General features: G+C 44.0%; 1 protein-coding gene and 2 non-coding genes across 5 annotated transcripts; all 3 read right to left on the bottom strand.

Annotated features, from left to right (window-relative positions):
* Nucleotides 1–7215: 7215 nt before the first annotated feature.
* Nucleotides 7216–11434, bottom strand: cfap418 (cilia and flagella associated protein 418). Of its 3 annotated transcripts, none has more exons than XM_063197946.1 (6): nucleotides 10818–11054; nucleotides 10619–10736; nucleotides 10468–10526; nucleotides 10249–10314; nucleotides 9783–9878; nucleotides 7216–7957 (listed from the first exon to the last, which is right to left on the bottom strand). In XM_063197946.1, the coding sequence occupies exons 1-6, from the start codon at nucleotides 10880–10882 to the stop codon at nucleotides 7792–7794; spliced, it is 570 nt and encodes a 189-aa protein (XP_063054016.1). In that variant the 5' UTR covers nucleotides 10883–11054; the 3' UTR covers nucleotides 7216–7791. The 3 variants fall into 3 exon arrangements, with proteins under 3 accessions (XP_063054016.1, XP_063054015.1, XP_063054014.1); XM_063197945.1 differs by lacking the exon at nucleotides 10818–11054 and adding an exon at nucleotides 11210–11434 and having other exon boundaries at nucleotides 7217–7957; nucleotides 10619–10730; XM_063197944.1 differs by lacking the exon at nucleotides 10818–11054 and adding an exon at nucleotides 11210–11433 and having other exon boundaries at nucleotides 7220–7957.
* Nucleotides 11435–11762: 328 nt separating this feature from the next.
* On the bottom strand, nucleotides 11763–11844 carry trnas-aga (transfer RNA serine (anticodon AGA)). The gene has a single exon. It is a non-coding gene; the product is annotated as a tRNA-Ser (tRNA).
* A 1900-nt stretch (nucleotides 11845–13744) lies between these two features.
* On the bottom strand, nucleotides 13745–13816 carry trnae-cuc (transfer RNA glutamic acid (anticodon CUC)). The gene has a single exon. It is a non-coding gene; the product is annotated as a tRNA-Glu (tRNA).
* Nucleotides 13817–17470: the final 3654 nt, after the last annotated feature.

Genomic DNA, 17470 nt, shown 5'->3' with positions numbered 1-17470 from the left:
ATGGATGATGGATTGATTGCCTTTGTAATTCATAACACTTTGGATTAATCAAATGCGCCATTGTCATTTCATCATTTATTCACCGTATTTCATTAACAGAGAATGGTTGCTCTCTGGGTGAGTCACAAAACCCACCCACTGCCCTCAACCCAAGCAACTCGCAGAAGGCAGCAAGCAGTAAGTAAACTTGTAAAACTTGTATAACTAAACTTATAGCTGATCCAAATGAACAATTTCACCAAGGAAATACATTGATTAGTTCCATTATTGATTACATAATTTATGCCTCTTTTCCACTGCTGATTTTCTGGAAGGCCTACAGTTCGACACAGCGCTACTCGGCTGCCATATTCTGCTCTTTGATTGAGCTGTGTCGTGCCCAACTGAAAAGCAAAAAGTGGCAGCCGAGTCACGCTTTGTCGAGCTGTAGGCCTTCCAGAAAACCGGCAGTGGAAAAGAGGCAATAGTGGCGTTGTTTGTTGTCCTCGTTTGGTTTTAGAGTCTGTTCATTAATAATTAATGCATTATGGGGATCTTCTGCTCTTTTCAAGTCAGCTTGATTCTCAATTAATATGTCTCTGATAATAGCATATAAAATGTCCGTAATTAGACTAAATAAACTTACCCCACTGTCAATTCACAGTATCCTACTTAGGCCTAATTATGAATCAGTTATAAAGTTACTGAGCACAAGGAGCACTGACAGCAGTGTGATGTGAATGCCATCTTATGGGGCGGTGGCGGGTCACGTGGAGCCGTTCGGCAACCAGAAGGTTGCAGGTTCAAGCCCCGCTCTGCCTGACCCCATTGATGTGTCCTTGAGCAAGATACTTAACCCCAAGTTGCTCCTGGTGGCAGGGTGGTACCCTGTGTGGCAGCCACTGCCACCGGTGTGTGAATGGGTGAATGTGAGGCATACTCGAAAGAGTGGAAAGGTGCTAGGCTATATAAATGCAGTCCATTTACCATTTATTCACTGATGTTCCATATGCAGGGTCAAGTAGCACGTCCTCCGAGGATGATTATGAAAACGCGCCCTTTCTCAAGGAGACACAGCAACACTCAGGTAGGCTATTCACCAAACAAATATTAGCGAGGGCCTCCACACCATAAAAGCATTTTGTTTTAAATGCTAGTAATATATGCTGTCAGTTTCAGGACACATATCGCGTCTGATCTGAATGTGGTGTCCACCTTGCACTAAACAATCTTGCTTACAGACATATTGGTGTAGGGAGGAGGAGTAGGCCTAGTAGTAGCGCAGCCTGTGCAGTAGGTAGGTAGAACTAAACGTGACTCTGCCGCCAGTCATATGGTGAACTTGACTCGAACTTGTTGGCACTGCCCCACCGTTGTACACCGTGTGTAATGGCATACATGGCTGGGAACTCTGTGTGTGTGTGTGTGTGTGTGTGTGTGTGTGTGTGTGTGTGTGTGTGTGTGTGTGTGTGTGTGTGTGTGTGTGTGTGTGTGTGTGTGTGAGTGAGAGTGAGAGTGAGAGAGAGATATCTAATAGCATTTTCTCTAAATGCAGTATGTTTTAATATGTAGGCCTACCTTATGTCAAGAAAGCTATGACATATGAAACTTATAGGTATTTGGGCAAATATTGATTTGAAAATCTGATATGGGAAAAGTCAGTGCCTCACCAGCTATAAAGCTCACCGCACGTCACTGGTCTTAAATACCAATAAACTTCAAAGTTTCTTTGTCACCAGGTGGAGCTTTTTGGGGTACCATAGTCTTCAGTTTTCAGATTAAAAGCACTGCCTGGTCTTGCCTTCTTCCTCTGAAAACTAAATTTTGTATAAAATCATAAATCCATAAAAACAGCTACTTTAACTTCTGAACTACAAAACACTTGTTTATCCCTCATCTGTTGGTGCACCCTGTAAGCTGACAAAACCAAGCCCCAGGCTGTGTACAAGCTTCCTGCTGTATATGGTGCATCTATCTTGTTTTCTGCAACAGTTGACATACCATATATTCATATATTTCAAGGAGCTCTCACAACTCGACCCTGCTACTACTGAGGTCACTCAATGACATGAATGTACTATACTGTTCCCTATACAGAAGGACAGCATTGTGAAAACAACCACTACAACAGACATGACCTTCCTGCAAGCAATGGTGACAAAGGTACAGTACACAGGGTTTTCATAACAGATGGTCTTTTTTTGTTCGACTGAGGTTTTAATGTAAACGCTGCGCCATAACTTTGAGGCATGGATTGTGCTCTCTTATACACGGACAAAATGACTGCGGCATGTACAGTACAGTTCATCACTATCAAGGCTCCGAAAATATCCTGCTTGCTGTACGGCTTTGAGTGGTTCATACCCATTATTACTAAATGTCAAGTCGTGCAAATCTGCACAGCCTTTGAAAAGAGAGGTCAGTCATCATCATTCTTTCAGTTTATTTTCACACCCAGTAGTTAGTACGTACAAACTGTAAGTGCATGAGTCCAACCAATGAATGCGCCCTCTTCCTCCAAAAGCCTGGACTGTGTAATAATAATGGGTCTTTCTCAAAGCCTAGGCCAGTGTCCTTCCAAGTGTATCAGCCTAATTAGTCACGCCCAGTGATTGGATACTTTTTGGTGAACTCTACAGAATATCCAATCACTGGGTGTGACTAATAAAGGGTATCCAATCACTGGGCGTGACTAATTAGGCTGATACACTTGGAAGGACACTGGCCTAGGCTTTGAGAAAGACCCACAGTCTCAGGAGTCTGCACACTTAAAGGGACACTGTGTGAGATTTTTAGTTGTTTATTTCCAGAATCCATGCTACCCATTCACTAATTCATGAATATTCACCACCACCACCATCAAATTCAAAGTGTTCATTATGACTGGAAAAATTGCACTTTTCATACATGAAAAGGGGACTCTTCTCCATGGTCCGCCATTTTGAATTTCCAAAAATAGCCATTTTTAGCGGCAAAAATGACTGTACTTGAACCATACTAGAAACTATTTGTTTATTATTTAGTAAACTTTCATGTAAAGATCAAATTTGGCAATAGGCAGCCCAGTTTCAATGAGCAGCATAGTTGCAGTACCTTTTTTGAACATTTCTTGTACAGTACAAAAACAGATGGACACAGAGAAGTGCTCTCTCTATAGGCTACTCCCACAGCTCTGTTTCCACAGTCTTGTGTTTTCTCAGGATTTTTCTTATTTAAAATATTTTTTCTCAAAAAAAACATTTCCTACTGACAGGTTAAGGTTAGGGATTGTTTTGGTCTGGGCACAGCTAGTTTTCTTTCATTCATTACATGAATTTGATAGCCTAGCAACCAACTGGAAAAGGTATTTCTCAAAAGTCTTTAATGACAGGTTAAGGTTAGGGAATGTTTTGGTCAGGGCACAACTTAAATTGCTATAGCATTATTTTGTTTAGGATTAGCATTTGGTATGTATTTTTCTAATGATAGAGTTACACAGTGCTGTGGTAATAGCCTATAGAAAGCACTTCCGTGTGTCCATCACGGAAAACAATTCCGTGTCCAGGAGCACGGAAAACAATTCCGTGTCCAGGAGCACGGAATTTTGGCAAAATCCGTGCTCCAGGACACATATTTCGTGTCCTTAACATCCGTGTCCAGGAGCACAGAATTTTTGGAGATCAGGCTGTTTGGAGATAGTCGACAAGCCAAATTACTGAAGCTCTCATGTCCTTTCTGAAGAGCACCTGATGCTTTCTCTCAAACAATTGACCCAACGCAGGCAGCACTCTCCTTTTCCTCTTTTTTGACCAAAAAAAAGATTTTGAGTGTGCAGACTCCTCACTCTAAAACTCTTGTCAGCCTTTTGTCCTGCACCTCCATCCTCATCCATTAGTAATGTCTGACCTGAAGCTGCACCTGAGTGCATTACAATATGAGACCTTGCCTCCTCCACTTGTGCTTGTCTCCTCGTACCAGGAAGTAATATGTCATGTGTGCTCCAGTCGTCCTTGGCCCAGTCTCCTTTGAAGTGGACCTTCTTGCTCCAAAGTAATATGTCATGATGACATCACTGACAACAGCATTATATTTCAATATCTTGCAAAAGTTCAATTGTAACGTCTTTTTTCTCATTTGCAAAAAAAATGGGATGGTGAATGAAAAACAGTCCCTCAAAAGTTGTTGTGGCTAGGCTGACAGCTGGGAAACTTTATCGTTTTCTCCACGGAGGAGGGGCCAGGAGGTGGGACGAGGAGACAAGCACAAGTGGAGGAGGCAAGGTCGCATATTGTAACGCACTCACTGTGTCTGCTTGCTCTCTCTCTAGATGCCTCGTGTAGCTCATCCTCAGACGATGACGACTATGTGAATGTGCCGGCGCCCCCCAAGCCGAGACCCAAGGCGCCCCCCAAGGCGGCCCTCTCCCACCCCAACACCACGGAGGAGGACCCAGCCGACCACTCCTCCTCCTCATCAGACAGTGACTACGACCCCGTCGCCGTGTCGGACTAATGGCAGATTATCAGGGCCACTAACAGCTTTGTCCGGGGCCAGGACATAGTCAACTGAAAAGGCCCCCCATCCAATAAATAAATAACAATGTAATGAGGCCCCAATTATGGACGCCCCCTCTCTCCCTAGACCCGAGACACCTGACGCCACTGACAGCTTTGCCCGGGGCCAGGCATGGGTGCCGCCGGTGGGGGGGGGGGGGGGGGGTGGGGGGTGGAAGTGTTACAGATTCTCAGGGCCCAAGCACTGACATCACTGACTGGGGGCCCCAAAATTCGAATCTTTCACGGGGCCCAACATTTCTGGCAGTGCCTCTGCGCCGCCCATGGATAAAGTCAACTGAAAAGGCCCCCCATCCAATAAATAAATACAACAATGTAATGAGGTCCCAATTGTGGGTGACCCCTCTCTCCCTAGGCCCGAGACAACTGACCCCTTTGCCTGTTGGATTCCCTGCCCCCCCCACACCTGTTGGATTCCCTGCGAACAATAGTCTCCAGCGGGGCGTTTGAAGTTATAAAAAGGAGAGAGAGTGGACTGTGGACACAAAAGGGCAGACAGAACAGAACAGAACAGAGTATCCAGCAGTGCTTTGAATAGAACTGGTTGTTCAGGTGTCTTGTCAAGCTTGGGTCGATTTGTTGTTTTTTTTACACACAGCCAGACGTGTCGTCACATTGTCCACAATACCAAAGAAATACATTTCTTATATTGCTTTCGCTGTAAAACACATTTTAAGTTCAAGAGCCGTGTGCTGCCTGAGTAAGAAAAGAGGACACACACTTGGCACAACGGGCAGACTGGACTACACAGGAGTGCAGGCAGTGTTGCCAGATTTGTCTGACCAAATCCCGCCTAAGAGCTTCTCAAAAACCGCCAAAATGTGCTAAACTCCGCCCAAGTTCAACAAATTACATTGACTTCTATGGGCCCAAAACGGCTGAAAAAAAAAACGCCAAATGGCCAATTTTTCCGATTTTTACCCGCAGACGCTCATCCCAAGTAGCCCAATTGGGCGGGCACCCGCCCAATCTGGCAACACTGAGTGCAGGAGCAGTGGTATTGTTATTTAATGTGTACCGGGCGGGCGCGATGCGATGTGTCACGTGGGTGAAGTGGTTGAAGTTTGTCTGGCCGCTATTCCTGGCCTCCCTCGCTCTCATGCACTGCACTGTGGCTGCACCTTGCTGCCTGCAGAGGCATGTGCACTGCACTGCACAGCACAGCACGCCCACACACACACACACACAGTGCTCTCTCTCACACACACACTAGAATGGAAGGACTTTTTTTTTTAAACAAAATTAACCGATACGCACACGCGCACGCGCACACACACACACACACACGTCGTGCTCTCTCTCACACACACACTAGAATGGAAGGACTTTTTTTTTTCTTTTTTTACAAAATTAACCGATTCACACACACACACACATACACATACACACACACACACTGGGATGAAAGGACATTACTGCCACCAAATTAACCAGGCCAGTTTGGTACTTTGCCTTTTGATGTTTATTTCATTCTCTTTTTTTTGGACCACACTCCAGGTTTACAAATATCGACACACACACAGACACAAAAGCACATGCACACGCAGGCACACAGGCACACACACACACACAATTACAGTTCACAGTGAATAAAAAGTATTCCACAAATGCATCAAGCATCAAAAGCCTTTCTGAAATTCTTTGGTCCAAGAATAAGTCCACTTATCTGAATTGCTGCCTTATCTGACTACAAAAGGTTCATCCATCTCAACAAAGCAGTGAGGGACAGGGCGGCGCAGTGAGAGACTGTCAAAGGGAGATTACACAGCGTATATACAGGTCTTCTCTAGCAGCCCAGTTAAATGACGCTCTTGTTAAAACACTGTGAATGTTTCACAATAGATCATTTTACGATAAGACTGCCCCATTTCAAGTGTTGTAATTGATTTTAATATAGAACATCCATGTGTTTTTTTTTAAAAGTCAAACCAGACAATAGAATGAGTAGGTTAGCACACATTTTTCTTTCTTGGTGACGGGGGGTGAGTGGGGTAGTGTTTCCACTGTTCTTCATTGCAAGAGGTTATTTTAAGCGGGCTGAAATACATACTACATACTCTCCTGGTGCAGAGAGCTCGAATTCTGCTTTTTCACAGGAAAAAAGGAGTCAATTTACTCGGAAATGGATGGAGTGGCTGGTAAAAAAACACACACACACACACACACACACACACACACACACACACACACACACACACACACACAATAAACTGCAACATAAAAAATCCAACCATATCGTAACTCAAGCAAGACTAAATCCAACCACTGCAACTCTTCAATATGGACATAAAAGATAAAAGAGGAAAAAAACAACAACAGCCTCAGCCTTGCCAAGATACAGTATGAACCACTCAAAGCCTGCATGAAGGAAATAAGAAAAGACAAGAGAAGAAAAGATGACATACAAAAGAACCGGCTGTGTTGGAGGAGAAGAGCAGTAGTGCTGCATGTTTTTATGTAACGGAGCAGAATATGGCGAGGGCTGCAGAATATGTGTAGGCTGGCTTGGTCATGCACCGTATAAAACAACAGTCACAATTAAACACTTAGAGAGCACTCTGGGACCAAATATACTCCAGAGGATAAGTAGAAAAGGAAAAGAATCTGGTGCCACACAGATGTCTGTTTTCTGTTATTTAATTTTACCACGCAGTAAGACTAACGTTTTCGACTTGAGTCTTCATCAGAGTCTCTGAGGACTATCATGTCAAAACGTTAGTTTTACTGCGTGATACAAATAAATAACAGAAAATAGACATCCATGTGGCACCAGATTCTTTTCCCTTTCTACTTAGGATTTAGTCCTGCTCTGGTTGCGCCGGATTGTTAATTTAGAAGCGCCAGAGTGCGTATCTCCTTTGTCTTACATACTCTTGAGGATGTTAAATCAACTCCATCAGCGTTTCATTAACAACGCTGTGTATATGGTGGGTGCTGCCACAGAAAAAATGACTTATCAAAAGAACCAGTGTCGAGTAGTAGCTCTGTAGCTCTGTAGCGCTGCATGTTGTCAGGTAACACAGCAAAATACAGCGACATATCAAAAGAACCTGTGAGGAGTAGAAGAGTAGCGCTGCATGTTGTCAGGTAACACGGCAGAATACAGCGACGGCTGCCGGAGGGATTGTGCGGAGTGGCTTGGTCACAGTATGGTGGGTGCCCAGAGATTGTGTACTCTCAATGTGGCTGCCGCAGACCCATCTGAGCTGGGAATCTGCCTGGGTCCCCGGGGGCCAGTGTGGGCTAGCTGGGCTTGGCATCACGTATCGTGGGCGCCGCACACCCATCGCAGCTGGGCCTGGGTCTGGCCCGCGAGGTCGCCGAGCGCCAGTGCCGTGTGCCAGCTACACTGGCAGGCGTATGCCCGCGCCCCCTTACACCGCCTCAGCTTGGCACGCAGGCGCTGGCAGTCCGGCATGTTGTTCCTGGAGCACATAAAAACAACAACAACAAATAAAGCTTCCTTTGATCATGTATGTTTGAGTAAGTGTACTTCTACTGTATTATAGAATATAAATATTTGTATAAATAAATATTTTGTTCCTTGAGTACATAAAAACAACAACAACAACAACAAATAAAGCTTCCTTTGATCATGTATGTTTGAGTAAGTGTACTTCAGTAGATAAAAACGTTTTTTAAACATTCTGTAGATACTTTTTTGTTTCATCCAACAACAATTTGTAACGATATGCGATATAGGTTTCCCATGTCAATGCTAGAAATGGGATGGAAAAAAATCTTCTGTATAAAATATAAATATTTGTAATAAATAAAACATAAATGTAAAATAACAAGATGTGACCAATGTCTTTTAGGAACATTGCTGTATTATTTATCCCATTATTGTTTCTTGTAATTTATTTTTTAACATTAAGACCTACTGCTAATTAAAATAAATAATTGCATCTAGCAACACAGAACGTCAACATAAATGTTAAGATTTGCGTCACTCGTGTAGCACAAATACCCTGTAGAGACAACAATCTCCTCTCTATTTTGATGTGCCTTTTTTTCGTCTAGTTGTTAGCGAGCTGTTCAGTGATGATGACACACATCGTCTGATGACACACATCGTCTGCTCTGCATTTTGGTGCATTAGTGCAAGCTGCAGACCTGCAAGTCCTCTAAGTACAATGCTCAGCCACTACACTCTGTGTGTGTGTGTGTGTGTGAGAGAGAAAGAGAGTGATTCATCGAGTGTTTCATCCTGCTAGGCAAGAAGACAGCCTAACCAGAGTGCCGTCTATCAGGCAGCGGCAACATGCCAACGCAGGAGACAAGACAGCCTAACCAGAGTGCGCTAAGCCCCCAACATTTGGGCTTACATGCCCACCCACGGGGACCCCGGTTCGAGTCCGGACGGGGTAATTTCCCAGCCCTGCCCCATCTCTCTCTCCCAATCGTTTCCTGTCTCTTCTCACACTGTCCTGTAATAATAAAGGCCAAAGAGGCCCAAAAAATACTTACACAGCCTAACCAGAGCCGTGTCTACCAGGCAGTGGGGACATGCCAACACAGGTGAGGCAGAGAGGTGGGAAATGCAATCAGGCATCAACACGAGCACAATCCAGAAGTGTTAAATATGAGGAAGACATTTTGAGTCCTTCAAGCTTGGGCCTTTTTTTTGTTAAACCACAGAGAGATGTCAACGGAAAACGGATACCACAATACATTTTTTAAAAATGCATTTGAATTAAGAGAGCAATATGTAACGGTTAGTTAGGATGTCCGGTGTAATGAGCAAATAAAAGCTTGTCTTCTTTGCACAGAACCATTGCTATCCCTATGCCGATATTACCACTAACAAAATACATACAGCAAAACCGAAAGGAGCAGACAGACAACTGACTAGTTGTCGTTGGAAGTCTGGGGGTGTCCTATTGGTGTGCAACCGGCTTAAGGCACCTGCAAAAAACATCTGCTGAATGCCTAAGCCCTTTTTGGGAAAAGGTTCCCCCTGCCTATTGAATACCTAAATATCTCAGCCTCCGAAGCGGATAAAAACATGAAATACTTGTGAGTTGCATTTAAAAGCTAGGACCCTCATCTTGCATTAGGATGTGTTCATTCAGCTCTAACACACCCAGAGGCCAACTAACACCCAGTTTTAATTTTTTTTAAAAACCCTCAAATCTCACGAGCCTGAATGCAGCGTATACCGTATGTCACTCCAGGCGCCAAAGCTCAAACAACGTATACGCAGCATCAGGCTAAAATGGGTTAAATGCAGTTTTCTCTATGTCTCACCTGAAGAAGAGGTAATCACATGTGGAGTCCCACTCGTAATCATCAAACGACGCGATTCGGAAATCGCAGGAGATGCACCTCAACTGATCGCATGCCCTAAATCAAAAAAGATACTGATTAATAAAAACACAGTAGTGTATGTCTACATGGATTGCATAAATGAATATTAATACCGATAAAATGCAACCTTGATGTGCATTCAAGCTTCTAAGCGGCAATCTATGTAGCAAACCATGGTGTCAATAAATGTCTTTTCGAGTGTGTCTAATGATTTTATTTTCATGTAGTACACCTAAACAGTACCAAGATGTATATCCTGGCTATTTTTGTATAGTATTGACTTCATTTTTTAAATGCAGTATACTGTCTAATTGATTGAATTCCTACATGTACTTATTGCACTAAGAATCAATGTCAGACCTATGGACTGAGAATGTATAGGCCTAGTGTTAATGTATAGGCCTACCTTTTGGAGTTGCTTGTTCCTATACCATGTGGTGTGGTACTTCCACCAACAAACACTGGACAGCATCTGCAACACAAATGTAAATTGAGGGGGAAAAAAAGAAGCAACTTTCTAAGAAGGCAAATGTCTGTTCATTTCTAAGGAGAAACATATATGCATGTTTTTGTTTGCTTGTTGTATGTAGGCCTATGTATGTATTCATTTATGGAAATAACTTACTTTCTTTTTACTACTTGGGTAGCTGAATGATCCATCCCACTCCTGGTAACTTTTTTACTCTGTGAAACAATAACATTATGTGTAGGCAGCTTTGATGCAGGATAATGTAACAATGTCACAGTAGAAAGATTATCATTAAGGTTAGGCCTACATTAGAAATGGCTGGACTACTCTTGTTATCGTCATCATCAAGGATCTCATCCAGCAGTGCGTCGATATCGTCGCTGTCATCCCTCCTGGTCCCCTCAACTTGCTTGGTTTTGCTTTTGCTGTAAAAGTTAAGTTCAAGAACTAGATCAACATCACAACAAGTTTAAGCAACTTGTAATTTAAATTGTTGGATTCTGTACTTGTTTCTTTCGAGGGACTGAAGCTCGAAGTAGACAAGACAGAATGAACCTGTTACCCACCCCATGGCTAACTTGGACTTGTGTCAAACCACCGCGTTGCCTTGCAACTAGAGACGCTACTCGGCCTCTGGTAAGTGACTAGCTGGTAGGAAAAAGCTAGCTGTTTTTAGCTTAGTTGTTGGCCTGATAATGCCCCTGGTGCCAATCGTTAACACGTTTATGCTGTGTGTGACAAGGAAGTCGTAGCAAGACTGTTATTTCCCCGTTTAGTCTGCCCCTAGATGTTCAGCTTAGTGTGCACGGACGGCTAAAATATGCCATATGATTGCTGACAGCTTGTTGCTTGGTTTGCTGATGACTTGCTAGCAAGCTAGTTTCCAAGTTACCCAGACCTCTTGGTTTTGTCTTGCTGATGGTCGCCTGGTTGGTCCTCTTGCTTGCGCTGTTGGGGCAATGAGATGTTGCGACAAAACTTTGCCTCTACTTCATCGAGCAGTTCATCCAGATCATCTGCCATGGTTTCGTGAAGCAGCACGGAGATGTTGTAGAACTATTATTGATGCCACATTACTAACAAATTCAGTGCTCGTGCAGGTAAATGCTGACGCCTGCTGGAATATGTGCACAACTACAACTACCACCGTCACCACCATACATGACGCTTGGAAATGAATTTATGAATGAACTGAAAATGATTCCAATGTTGCAGTGACCAACTGTGTTGTGTTTTAAAAACACCAATAGTTTGGAAACTTTTGAAATAATGTTTAAGTAACATGCATAGCGCTGAACGGGTAAACGTATGTGTAGGCTACCTTTGTTGATATAAGAGGGTATTTCACTCGATAAAGTAGAGATAGCAGTACTATCCGTTCTTAAAACCAACCCATCACGTCTTCTACAGCTTCCCTTCTGATTTTCATAGAAACTGGGACAAAAACATTTCGTTGTCGGCAGGATTCGAACCTGCGCGGGGAGACCCCAATGGATTTCTAGTCCATCGCCTTAACCACTCGGCCACGACAACTTACAACACAATTCGTCGTCACCGGAAGTCAAACGTGAGAATTCATTGCATTTCCCTGTTTCATTTCAGCCTCATTCTTCTCTGTTGATACAATGGCAGGCAGGTAGAGGGCGCTGTTGCATATGTTTCAAGGGAAGCCCTCTCATAAAACTGATGATCACAACGCCACAAAAATAGTTAGTAGTTTCAGTTAAATCAGGGGTGGGGAACTTATATATTGAGGCCATTTTATCCGGCCCCTGATGCAATTTTAATGTTATGCAGCTGTTGTCATCCACACACCGCCCTCCTCCGTGGTGTGTCTCTGAAGTAATCAAGTAGGGAATTACATCACACTCATTTGTTCTTCTTTCTTTTTCTTTTCTTTTATTCATACATTTCAGTCAGACAAACGTTTCGGCTGCAAGAGCCTTCATCAGTGCACATGAAATATGACATTATTGTGTAATGGAATCTTAGAAATTACATTTGCAATACAATTAAGTTGGGGGACCTAGAGAGGGGTCTGTTTTAAAGGTGGCTGCCTGCAATATCAGCCTAAAGTGCAGGGGGAAATCCTGGTTTGTGTTAATAGTGCAGCTCTTGGAGGCATTTGAAGTGGCCCCTCGAATGAAAAAGGTTCCCCACCCCTGGTTTACATCGATAACATTTCAATAATATCCATAGTAGTTAAGATGTAATATAGACATTTTGTTAGTTGCCCCTCATCTGGCTGGTAACATAGCCTACATGTTGGATTCGTTTTCTTTTGATCAGGTAATTGTAAAACAAAATTATTAAAAATAATTCTTAGATCATTTTTGTTATGCAGTCGTGTCTGCAACTCTGCATTATCTATTCTCTGTACGCCACTTTACTTTAGAAAGGTGTGATGGAAGAAGTTGCATTGACAACCCAACAATGTGACCCCATTTCTCCCATTTCTTTGTCGAGTGTCATATTATGAAAAACAAACCAGTTTAACATAGGCCTACATAGGACTTAAGCCAGGGGTGGGGAACCTTTTTCATTCGAGGGGCCACTTCAAATTCATCCGAGGGCCGTAAAAGTCCTCCGAGGGCTGTATTATGAACACAAACAAAGATTTCCCCATGCACTTTAGGCCTATATTGAAGGCAGCCACCTGTACGACAAACCCCACCTTCTCTAGGTCCCCTGAATATAACTTAATTGAATTGCAAATGTATTTTCTAAGTTTCCTTTACAAAATATGCGTGGGAAGCTGCAGAACATTAAAACTATATCGGGCCACAAACGGCCCTCGAGACATAAGTTCCTCACCCCTGCCTTAAGCCTACAACTTTTCCATTAGCCAAGGAGGTGACAACGCCAGACTTCGTCTAAAAACTTGCAGAAAATATTTGAATACTAGTAGGCCTAAGCTCGGCATTAGGCCTACAAACTTGCTGTTTTGTTGGTGATCTGTGCTTTATCATTATTATTATTATTATTATTATTATTATTATTGATGTTGTTTTTATTATTATTATTTCTTATAACAGGCGTGTGAAGTCAGTAAACAGAGTAAACAAGAGCCTATACTCATGAACGGCCATCCGGGTACTTTGCTCTTAAATTTGCGTTACGCCCCTTTATGGGTGAAAACAAACCGAATGTCTCATTGACTTACATGCTACATTGGCTAGCCTAAATTAACACATTCCATGCTTCAGCCACGGCTGTTTAGCTATATTATTTGAACAACTGGCAACGCAACACGTTTTCGGCATGTTGCGCGTGAACGCTAGTCTACAGGTCCGTATCTTTCGTTTATTAATCCCCAACATCACCAATTGACTTGCATGTGTTGTTTTCCCCCATAAATGGGCGTAACGCACATGGAAAACGTCACGCCGTTCATGAGTATATTTCGTCGGCTACGTAGTGGACAAAAAGCTTATTCCCTGACCGGGAATCGAACCCGGGCCGCGGCGGTGAGAGCGCCGAATCCTAACCACTAGACCACCAGGGAGCGCACACATGCTGCATCGTATCTGTGATTTATTTCATCTCTGATTGTAAAAGTTTCAATACATTTGCAGTTATAAATATTTCTAACATGGTCCTATACATGTGTACCACAATGATGCAACCCATACATGTGTGCCACATGCCGCAATGTTGCAACAATATGATGGCTGTCGATGTGAGTGTGTTGTCTTGTAGCCGATAGCTAAGCTAGTCAGGGCAAGACCTTCCTCCAGATTTGTGCTTAGGCCAAACATACACTTGTACGCTACAAAATGAACGGAACATAATTAAGCACACTGAGTGTGTGAGCAGTGCAACAGGGTGTGAAGAGGCCAACTTTCGCGGATGGTGTAGAGTCGTGATTGTCTAGGTGAAGCTGCAACGCCAGACAACAGTAGACAACTTTGCCGTGACAAAATGATACACTGGTGTAACAGTGCTGGTCACTCGCTCCACTACTTTCCGCCGCTCGTGGTGTCGCAACATTGTTGCAAATGTCAATGGAGTTGGAATGTTATTCGCGCGATTCTACAGGACGGGTGCTGTAGGCCTATGGGTGTTTTAAAATAAACAGAATGTGGGTTAAGTAGAGTCTGGTTGACTGTGTAGCACAGTGGTCCTCAACCTTTTTGGAACAAACTCCCCCTTGGCCTCATCACTAGCCTCCCACAGCCCCTTTGACCTCATCATAAGCCTGACAATGCCCCCCTTAGTATTGAAAAAATAAATGGACTAATACCCCACAATGGCAACTTATGGTGCATTCCCCAGAGGTAGGAGCTTCCTAGTAGGCAACAAGAAGGCACCTACCTCCCACTTGAAAGCGTTCCAACCAGCAAGTCAAACAAACTACAAACATGGAGGGACAAAAACTACATATCCACTTCTCAAAGATGTCAGCAATGTAAACAACATCATGCGTTATTTTCATTTAGCCGCATTTCATCTTTGAAAGACGAAATGTCAATATAACTACACCTAAGAAAAGCTAACAGGCTGTTTTGCAACCGTTAACCTGTCTGAATCAGCTTCATTTGTCCATAGAATGGTGATGTGCAACATAAACTATTCCTAACACTGTGCGCTGCCATTGCTGTGATGACATCACGATTGTCAATGGGGCGAAGTCGGTTTGCTTCGCTTTTGCCCCAGCTCGCGACTTGAACATTCCGCTTCAACAGGCGTTCCAATGCATTTCAGCAAGTAGGAGGTCAGAAACATCCCATCTCCCAGCCCTGGGGAACGCACCATTAAAGACCATCCCCTTTCAGGTGTATCCTTCTCAACGCCCGCCTAGAGCTCCCCAACTGAAATTGTCAAGTCAAGTCAAGTCAAGTAGGTTTTATTGTCAATTTCTTTACATGCACTGGTCATACAAAGAATTTGAAATTACATTTCTTGCTTTCCCATACAGACATAGACTAATCTAGGTAAGGACATAGACAGTATAGACATAGACAGTACTTATACATGGACTTAAGACAGTATGGACATAGACAGTGCTCATACAGACATTTAAAGTGCAAGACTGGACAACAGAAGACTTGTAGAGGACATACATTAAGAGGTATTTGTTGTGCTTTTGTGCTTTTCCTAAAAAAAGTCCTTTATAGCGTTCTGACATGGTAATAGTAGCATTTTGAAGAAAAATAAATATTAAAAAGGTCTGTCAAGTACACCAGCAGCAGTGTGTGTGTTCGTGTGTCTGTGTGTGTGTGTGTGTATGTGTGTGTGTGTGTGTGTGTGTATGTGTTTAGTGCAGGTAGAAGGTGCGGTGTGCGTCTTGTGTGTGTGTTCGTGTGTCTGTGTGTGTGTGTGTGTGTGTGTGTGTGTGTGTGTGTGTGTGTCAGTGTGTGTATGTTTGGGTTTAGTGCAGAAAGTGCAGTGTGCTTGTGTGTGTGTGTGTGTGTGTGTGTGTGTGTGTGTGTGTGTGCATGTTTTGAGTTAGTGCAGGTTGAAAGTTCAGTCACAAGTATAGTAGTGCAGGTGGAATGTTCAGTCGCAGATATGGTGGTGGGGGATGGGGGGGGGGGTTGTCAGTGGCCTTGCTGGCTAGAGGCTGACAGTGGAGGGAGAGTGGGTTGAGTGTTCAGCATCTTGATCGCTTGGTGCATTGTGCTGCTCGCCAGCCTGGTGGTACGGGAACGGAGGCGCCTGTACCTCTTTCCAGAGGGCAGGAGGCTGAACAGTTTGTGTGCAGGGTGGCTTGTGTCTTTGATGATCATCAGTGCTTTCCGGGTGAGGCGTGTGGTGTAAATGTCCTGCAGGGAGTGCTGTGTTCACAACACGCTGGAGTGTCTTCCTGTTTTTCTCCGTGCAGCTTCCTCCCCACACTGTGATGCAGTTGGACACGACGCTCTCTATGGTTCCTCTGTAGAATGTTGTCATGATGGAGGGTGTAGCACTTGCCTTCTTTAGTTTGCGCAGGAAGTAGAGACGCTGATGGGCCTTCTTCGCCAGTGATGTAGTGTTGGTGGTCCAAGAGAGGTCGTCGCTGATGTGCACTCCAAGGAACTTGGTGCTGCTCACTCTCTCCACAGCATCGCCGTCGATGGTCAGTGGTGGCAGTTGTTTTTGGACCCTTTGGAAGTTGACAACAATCTCCTTGGTCTTGTTGACATTCAGCAGGAGGTTGTTGTCTTTGCACCATCTGGCCAGCAGGTCTACTTCTTCTCTGTTGTGAGTCTCATCGCCCTTGGTGATGAGGCCCACCAGTGTTGTATCATCCGCAAACTTCACTAGATGGTTAGTGCTGTGGGTCGTTGTGCAGTCGTGTGTCAGCAGCGTGAACAGCAGGGGGCTGAGAACACAACCTTGCGGAGCCCCCGTGCTCAGGGTCAGGGTGCTCGAGGTGTTGTTCCCTACCCGTACTGCTTGTGGTCTTTGCATCAGGAAGTCCAGCAGCCAGTTGCAGAGGGAGGTGCTGAAACCTAGTTTGTCCAGTTTTCTGATGAGTTGTTGTGGTATTATGGTATTGAATGCTGAACTGAAGTCAATGAACAGCATTCTCACATATGAGTCTTTATTGTCCAAGTGGGTGAGGGCTGGATGGAGGGCAGAGCAAATTGCATCCTCCGTGGATCGCTTGGCTCGGTATGCGAACTGGTAGGGGTCTAGGGTGGGGGGTAGGGTGGCTTTGATGTGTGACAGGACTAGCCGTTCGAAGCACTTCATGATTATGGGCGTCAGTGCTACAGGACGGTAGTCATTGAAGCATGATGGTGATGATTTCTTCGGCACAGGTATGATGGTAGCAGCTTTGAAAAGTGATGGGATGACTGCTTGCTCCAGAGAGATGTTAAAGATGTCTGTGAAGACATCCTTCAGCTCTTCTGCACAATCCTTCAACACTCGGCCTGGTATGTTGTCTGGGGTTGATTGAAGCCTNTAATCTACCAATGTTGGACTACCATTAGTTGTTAATTACATGTCCGCATGAAATCAACTAGTGGGATCCATCAGCCAAATTATTATAGATTTTCAGGCTACTCCTATATCGAACAAACAGGCTACCTAGTCTATTTTACTACTTTACTCAGCCCAAAATACTTACTTACAGTACTTATCCTCTTCATCCTGGCTGGGACATAAGGCCGCAATCATACACTGCCACTGAACTCTGTCTTGTGCTTTGGCCTGTGCTTCATCCCAGGAC

The sequence above is a fragment of the Engraulis encrasicolus genome, chromosome 5 (assembly GCF_034702125.1).
Source record: "Engraulis encrasicolus isolate BLACKSEA-1 chromosome 5, IST_EnEncr_1.0, whole genome shotgun sequence".
Lineage (NCBI taxonomy): Eukaryota > Metazoa > Chordata > Actinopteri > Clupeiformes > Engraulidae > Engraulis > Engraulis encrasicolus.
Note: the sequence above shows the minus strand (reverse complement) of the source record. Positions and strands in the feature narration are given on the sequence as shown.

Excerpts from the sequence above, each read along its gene's own strand:
- cfap418 (XM_063197944.1), bottom strand. The coding sequence starts at position 11,334 with ATGGCAGATGATCTGGATGAACTGCTCGATGAAGTAGAGGCAAAGTTT. Across the intron at positions 10,737-11,209 it reads CAGCAAGACAAAACCAAGAG|CAAAAGCAAAACCAAGCAAG; the intron begins GTCTGGGTAACT and ends TAACTTTTACAG. Across the intron at positions 10,527-10,618 it reads GTAGTCCAGCCATTTCTAAT|AGTAAAAAAGTTACCAGGAG; the intron begins GTAGGCCTAACC and ends ATTGTTTCACAG.